We start from the raw sequence: 8,222 nt of genomic DNA, 5'->3' as shown, positions 1-8,222 counted from the left end.
ATACGACGTTCTACTACTACTACGACTACGCACACTGAGGGCACGCCGCCGCGTTACTGCATCATTCCACGTACCGTATCACTGTACCGCTCAGCAACGCAGTTCAAGAAAGTAGTTCGTCGTCGACCGCTCAGAAACCGCGTTATAACGGACGTGTTATAACGGGTGTGTTATAATGGGCGCGTTCCGCGTTATAGCGAGTGTGTTATAACGGGCGTGTTATAATGGGGCGCGTTTCGCGTTATAACGGCGCGCGTTTCGCGTTGTGCGGAAAGTGAAAGCGAGGACTCGCCGTCTCTATATATATTCATCCATACGTCATCTCTCTCTCTCTGCCGTGGTGCCTGCCTCCCAGGGTGACGCTGCAGGCTGACGAGAGCGGGTCGGAGTGAGGGAGCCGCGTCTCGCGACCACAGAGAACTCCCCCTGCACCACCGACTCCCCCCCCCCCCCACATCGCAAGTTGCTCGGAGAAGAAGTGGGGGGCACCATGGCGTACCTGGACCTCAAGCAGACCGCCTACCCGGGCCTCAGCCTCGCCACCAATGGCATGGACCTGTTCCATCCCGCGCTCGGATACCCAGGTGAGATCCCAGCCGTTGAGGGTGGTCACCGCTCGCGAGATGCGCACGCCACTGTGGGGACCCTGCTGCCAGCGCCCAGGTGGTGGTGAATGGTGAAAGAGTTTGGCTTTGCGCTTGCGGGTTTGCGGCAGTTACCCGAGTCATCGGCGCTCCGGTGTTTGCATTGTCCTTGTACTGCTCCGCCTCTCGGCTCGCCTTTTGGGCTAGCACTGGTGAGACGATGCCATTGAAGGAGAAGAACCATTGCCACGACATGTCGTCTTTGATTTATTTTTTAAGGCCATACACACGGTGTTGTTATTGACAACTGTGAGGGGTTTTGTTGTTGTTTGTGCATATGCACAACTGCCAACGCAACAGCAGCAGCAGCAACATCACCATCACCGACTTTAGTTTGCTTGACGGAGATGAACATCGCTGGACTCTGCTTTGTACCTGCGCCAGAATCTTTAATTATCTTTGAAAAATCCGATGAGCTATGAAGCTCTTTTCCACAGATGTATCCTGCGGACACGTGTCTCGCACCTACATCGCGCAATGCAGAGGATCGTGTCTGCCCAGCTTTATAGTCGCGTACGTTTCTCTTGAGGATTCTGTTTAGACTTTCGACCGCGTCACCTTGCCGATGAGTCTCGGGCCGTGTGTAATGGACACGTCAGCACACGTTCGCCCAAAAGAGGATTAAGAGAAACACCATCAGCCACCAGCACGTGGGTCGGGCCATCCGAGTACACGCCACTGTGAGGGCGTCTCTCCACCGCATTCGTATTGGAATGTTGTGCAAACACATCCATAGTTTGTCATGCCCCCCGCACCTCCTATTAGCACGGCTGGCTACGTGCACACAGATACATCGATAAAAATAGACCTCGGTGTGGAGTAATAACTTCGACGCGGTACAACGACACAGAGACCACACCGTTCCGTCGTGTGCCAGAAGAGTTGAAGATCCATTGCTATAGCGACACAGCCTATCCACTTTGACGAGCCCTGCTCAGACTTGCAAAAATCACGGGCATATTCATAGCTCCATTACCGTGTGAACGCCCGCGATCAACTCGCCCGGAACACGCCCCAGGTCTCGTCGGATTTCCGAAGTAAAGCTCCCCCCCCCCACCCCCGGGGTTGGGTCTGCAACTGAGCTCGACTGGATGGAGGACCGTGTGGGAAAATAGGGGGAGCTGTAAGAGGCGTCGTAGGCCGTGGAAGAGCTCAGATCAGCAATATTAAACTTTTTATTTTTATTTTACCAGGTAATGCCCACTGAGCTATATAGCTATTTTGTTCAGAAGCGACCTGGCTATCACAAAAATGAAAGCTGAAACGAAGTGGCTTTATCGTCACGTGGAAATGTATAGCGGACAAAAAACGCGTGATGTTGATTTTAAATGTGGAGGGGGAAAAACCGGAGGACCCGGAGAAAAATCCACGCGACCACGGGGAGATAGACCACGCAAACTTCCAATACACAGCAGGCGTCAGGGTTGGGATCGAACCCACGACCTCCTGTATACTAGGCGAGGTAGTTAACATCTCATTACCGCCACGCATTTCTGTCCCGCCCTCCCCTCCTCCCATCTTCACAAGCGAGGTGGTGAAGTATGGTCCGCAAGGCATAGAGCATGCCCTGATCCAGAAAGTCACTTAACACAACAGGGCTGAACATGTCAGAATCAGAACCAGAATCTTTACTTATCTTTGAAACATCCGATGAGCTATGCAGCTCTTCTTCCACAGATGTATCCTGCGGACACGTGTCTCGTACCCACAGTGCGCAATGCAGAGCCTCGTGCCGCGTAGGAACGGATTCACGCACAAAGCTTCACACCCACACACTGTGGCCAGTGAACAGGTTGGCAGTGCCTGCACTAACTTTAACTTTTTTTTAATTTCCTTTTTTTTAAGTTACGTTCCGTGCATTGTTCAGCCGGCCTCTAAGTCCTCACGGCAGCTCTCTCTCTCTCTCTACGTGTAATGATTCGTACCTACCCCTGTAATTTCTACCAAGCTCATTTTATCCATCTCTATGCCACTTATTATATATTTTTTTTATTTAGTTTTGCCTCATCCGCTGACGCGCGTCTGACTCATCTGCCGGTGATCTGGAACTGACGCAATTGAGCCCCTTCAAGTGCGGCCCTCTTGAACGCACAAACAGTCCCCTGCAGAGCGCCGTTTTGGTTTTGGCCACGTTTTTACTCGCAAAGTGTTTGCGAGTCAAAGTTCCGAGCTTCCTTTGGTCTCAAACCAATTTCCCCCCAGTGACTGAGCACTTCTGGAGTTGTTTGCGGAGGGTAAACCACAAGTATGGACAGCATCGTTTTTGGTCTTCGTGAACGAATGGACAGTTTTCTTATTCTACACATTTGTCTGGGGATACGAGCAGCTCAGCTGACCCACCCTCACAAGCTCTTTTTAGCTAACCATCGAACTTTTGGCTAACCGTCGAACAAAGACAGTCCACTGCATCGCGCGGCGCTTTCAGACGCGCTTCTGCGTCCGTCTGGAACGCTCTTCCTTCTGATATTAGGAAGCCACTGGAGCTATACCCTTTTAAATCTAGCTTGAAAACGAATTTCTTTAGATCTTTTTGTGTTTAGTTTGTTGTCCTTCCCCCGCACCTTCAATTGAGATGGTTGGCTACATACGGCGCGAAAGAAGTTCAGACACACATACATTGCAATCTAATTCATATTTCTCGCAAATTTGGATGACACCAGGACATATTTCCCGACTTATTCCGTGTGATACCCCGGGGTCGCTCATAAACGTCCCATTTCCATCAGGTGGCACGCTTTAGGGGCAGTGCATTTGCAATACTCTAGAGTCTAAACCATCCCATTGGCCAGCAACATAGCCAATGGGCTACACCCAGGACCCACACAGAGCTCAGGGATTTTTTTTTCTTTGGCTGTGCCACTTTCATAAATTGATTTGTGTAATGTTCTGCTCTATAATAAGACCACAAGGGATAATGAAATGGTCAAAAAACCGTGCAATCTTATTCAGTGCCAAGCGCAATCATTGGAAAGCTATTTAACCACGAATTAGTTGATTGGTAGGAGGCAATTTTTCTAAACGTATATTAAGAGTGTAAAGCATTCGTTATTGTATTCTTGTTCGTACACACTGTGAATTGTAAATTGTTAAATTTAAACAATAACTTACCATTTGTTATTTAAGAAATGTATTAACAATACCCCCACATCAAGGTAGTGTAAGTTAATTACAAAAGAGCACTGTTTTCAACTGAATCATCGTCGATTATTGGGCGAGGCCACGTAAACGATTTCACCAAGTGGTGTACAAAGGGCCCATGCGGGCCAAACTCGTCACGTGGTGTAAAAAGGGTTTAACTGGACCAGTTCTTATTATTATTTTAGTGCAATCACCAGTAAAGTTGAAGAATAATTTCCCCAACAAATGCAGTAATTAGATATTAAGATTATTATGTGGCTGAAACCAAAAAGCAGTTATCATGAATCATAACATTGAGGTTATTAGTGGGAACCAAATCCAAAATGAATGCATACGCATGCTTTTTTAATTGTTAAGATAATAATAATAATAATACAAAAAAAATTAAGCTTTAAAATAAATCTAGCAACATGGATAAAAAAATAAACACAATGCTATACAATGAGAATAGTGAGTAACTTGTAGGGAAATGTCTCTATGAGCTACAAACACCCCCAGGATAATTCACTGATGAACAGAATGCTATTTCTGAACGCAGTGGATTCCCCGGCATATTCAAATAAAACTCGGCAACCTTCATTCAAATTAGTCGAGTTGTTTCTCCCACTAAACGAAATCACATTGATTTGATATCCCACGAAATCTCATTGCCCTAATCGTGGAGGCTTTTGCTGAGAGGAGGCGGATTACGTGGAATGAAAAAATTTAATTATTAAGTTCATTGTCATGCCAAGTGTGCAGAGATGCAATAAAAAAAAGTGGATTATTTTAAATGACATTTGAACCTGGAATATACTTTTTTGTTTGTTTATTAACTGTGTGTCGAGTTTGTAAAGCCATTTGTTAATGGCTGGGGTAGCCGGGTGGATTCCATCTGCACCTCGTGCAGGAGCAGTGCACTGGGCGATGATCGGTAATGTGAGTGGTGGATTGCACTCGGCCACAGTCACGATTAGGCGGCTGCTGCTGCTTCTGTTGTTGTTGATGGTAGTGGTGACGCTGCTAGTGCTGCTCCCATCAATCCTGCTGCTATTCCTGTTTGTTGTTGTTGTTGTTGACGAGTAACTTGCTCCCCACCCCCCGTAGCAGCCCCGCGCAAGCAGCGTCGCGAGCGCACGACGTTCACGCGCGCGCAGCTCGACATCCTGGAGTCGCTCTTCTCCAAGACGCGCTACCCCGACATCTTCATGCGCGAGGAGGTGGCGCTCAAGATCAACCTGCCCGAGTCGCGCGTGCAGGTGGGGGCCATTCTCATTCATCATCATCACTTCTCCACCAAAGTTATTTTACTATTTTAAACTATTTTTTATTTCATCAGGTAAGGCCCACTAAGCTGTGTAGCTCTTTTTCAGAAGCGACCTGGCCACGAATGATAGTTCAACGAAGTGTCTTAAATGTGGAGGAAAAAACTGGAGGACCCGGAGAAAAATCCACGCGACCACAGGGAGAGAGACACGCAAACTCCAAATATACAGGCATCAGGGTTGGGATCGAACCCACGACCTCCTGTATACGAGGCGAGGTAGTCAACATCTCCTAGCCACCGTGGCATCACTTCGTCCTCCTCCGAAGCATCAGTATAATCATTACTGATTCTCCTACATCACCATCATCAAGATCAACCTCCCTGAGGCACGCGTGAAGGTGGGGCCCTCACGGTGCCAACCACTCACATCCAGCGGGTCCCCCCCCCACTGGGGTCCCCCCCCACCACTGGAGTCGCCCTCCCACTGGGGTCACCCCCCACTGGGGTCCCCTCCCACCACCTCCACAAAGAGGCTTCCGGTCTCAGTAGATTCTTTAAAAAAACGAGTGAACTAGCAACCACGGGCATAACAGAAGGTCAAATAAAACACACGAGCTAAGAACACACAACTGTGAGCCCTCTGGGTCTCAGTGGATTCTAAATACATGTACAGTACTGCGCAGCCAATGGATGAGGTCCTCCCCACGCCTGCACGGCTCTTGACGGGGGGAGGAGAGGAGAAGGGGGGTGATAGTTCACCGTGCTTCACGCTGGCCACGCTGTGCGGGTCGGCAGAGGCTGGAAAGCATGGATGCTTTCCAGCCTCTGCGCCAAGGTATTCTGCTGCACTGCCCTCTGCTGCTGCCCGGCACGCGTGCCAACCCTGCTGGTGCATGGTGGTAGTCACCCCTCCAAGCGCTCTCCAGGTTCTAACCCCGCGGGGTAGCCCCGGGACGCGGTGGCGATGCCGCACGCGACCGCCTCCACTCCGGCGCCGTGGGGGTAGCGGCGAGTTGTTGGTGGATGGGAGAAATGATGAAATGTTTGCGAAAAACTCCCTTCCCGTGGGCATCGAGGAGGTGCAATAACCCTGGCTTGCTACAAGAATGCAGTGCAGCAAAAGCGTGGACTGATATCATCTATCCCTTCTGGATGGGACAGAGTGGGATTAGGCAACCAAAATAACAACAAGAAGAGACGGTCTTTTCAAATTCGGTAAACAAAAAAAACCCCTCAATATTTCAAGAGCCTTAACGCACTGTGGTGGTGGTGAATACGAGACGGTGTGGTCCTTAATAAATAATGTGTCGCGAAGCAGCACTCCTTAAAGAGCCACCGCATGCGGCTCCGGAGGTCCCCCTTGTCCCCACGTGTATTAAACGCTCACTAATTGGTTGAAAATATCTTAATATGTAGAGAACTGCAGAGCGATGGTTGGTCCTGGCTCATCGCCTCGTCTGTGGTTCCTGCTCGCCGATTGTGAGACGCAATTTGCACGATTGACGACGCAATATGTAAAACTAATAGTTGCATTTATTTTTTAAAGATTATTTATTAGCCTCTGAAATGTGATGATCACATTCTGGGTGATTTGCTCTGAATAATTAACGTCTCCTTCGTCTTTTCGCGTATGGAATGTACGTGCAAATCACGTGTCCAAGTTTAAATCTGTGAGCCATGCGATGGCGTAATTAGCAGTCGTCATTTACAGCCCTTTGGCAATCTACTGCTGGATGAAGGCCTCCCCACGCCCTGGCAGCCATGGAGGTTGTTTGACCATACTTCACCACGCTGGTCAGTGTAGGTTGGGCAGCGTGCCCAGGACCGATTCAGTTATCACCCGCCACTGATGTTGGCCGTGGCCATGAATTGATCACCGGTCACCTGGATTTAGCCTAGTCGGTCATGGGGGATGTTTGACCATACGTCACCACGATGGTGGGTTCAGGTTAAATGCACTGCGGGACTCATTCTGTCACCGAGCAACTTGGGCCGGATTTAGAGAGCGAGGGAACCGAGATCTTTTTTGTTTATGTTTAACTACTGCAACTTTCCACGCCAAATCTTAACCACGAGTCCCTGCGCGCGCGCCCATTCACGCGGTGTCCCCACACAGGTGTGGTTCAAGAATCGGCGCGCCAAGTGCCGGCAGCAGCACAACGCGGCTCAGAACAAGGCCCGCCCGGCCAAGAAGAAGATCTCCCCGCGAGACAGCAACGCGGGCGACAGCAGCGCCGGCAGCGGGGGCCAGTTCACGCCGCCAGTGGGCGGCAACGCGGCCGGAGCTGCTGCTTCCGGTTCGTCGGGCAGCAGCGCGGCCGCCGCGGCCGCAGCCGCCGCGGCCGCCGCTGTGTCTCTCTGGAGCCCGGCGGCCGTGTCTCCGGACAGCTTGGCCGACCCGCTAACCTCTGCGGCCGTGCTACAGCAGCAACAGCAGCAGCAGGTTCACCACCAGCAGCAGCAGCAGCAACAGCAGCAGCAGCGCTCTCCCTACCAGATCACGTATGCGCCCCAGCAGTCTGTGTACACGCAGAGCTACCCGGGCTCCAGCGCGTACTACTCGGCGATGGATTGCAGCGCGTACCTGTCCCCGGGCGCCGGCGGACTGAGCCCCATGGCGAGCGCCGTGTCGGCCGGGATGGGGCCCGTGTCCCCGCACACGGCGCTGTCGGCGCAGGCGTACGGCGCGGCCGGGCTGGGCTTCGGCACGTCGGCCGACTACCTGCAGGACTACAAGGACCAGAGCTCGGCGTGGAAGCTCAACTTCACGCACGCCGACTGCCTGGACTACAAGGATCAAAATGCGTGGAAGTTCCAGGCGCTCTAAGACGGCCACGGGGGGGATCGTAGTGACGCGCGTGTCCTAGGAGGTAGAGCTTCGTGCTGCGTTATGCCCGCGCGTGGTGTGTTTGTGCGTACGTGCTGCAGCCTAGTCACGCGACCCGCGCACGCACGTGGCGCGAGGAGGGACCGATGCGTGTCGTTCATGTGAAGTTGGTTAATGTCGTCCCGTGGTATTGCGAGTTGCCGGCCTGTTGACCGTCCAAAGAGAGTGGTGGAGATTCCGTGTTCTTGCAGCAGGGACTATTGTCTCTATCAGGAACAGACAGTGTTGATTTTCCAGTGTTAAGTGGTGTGGCCCCACAAGGTGGAATTCACTTTACTGACCTCCGTGTGATGATTGATGGCGTGAA

General features: G+C 51.3%; 1 protein-coding gene across 1 annotated transcript; it reads left to right on the top strand.

Annotated features, from left to right (window-relative positions):
- The first annotated feature begins 490 nt into the window (after nt 1-490).
- LOC144729527 (homeobox protein otx5-B-like) lies at nt 491-7,855 on the top strand. The gene is made up of 4 exons (XM_078609848.1): nt 491-584; nt 4,869-5,020; nt 7,145-7,444; nt 7,502-7,855. The coding sequence occupies exons 1-4, from the start codon at nt 491-493 to the stop codon at nt 7,853-7,855; spliced, it is 900 nt and encodes a 299-aa protein (XP_078465974.1).
- Nucleotides 7,856-8,222: the final 367 nt, after the last annotated feature.

Source organism: Lampetra planeri, chromosome 33, assembly GCF_965212315.1.
Source record: "Lampetra planeri chromosome 33, kcLamPlan1.2.h2, whole genome shotgun sequence".
In the NCBI taxonomy this organism is placed as follows: Eukaryota; Metazoa; Chordata; class Hyperoartia; order Petromyzontiformes; family Petromyzontidae; genus Lampetra; species Lampetra planeri.
The sequence above is the reverse complement of the archived record's forward strand: the minus strand, read 5'-3'. Positions and strand labels throughout refer to the sequence as shown.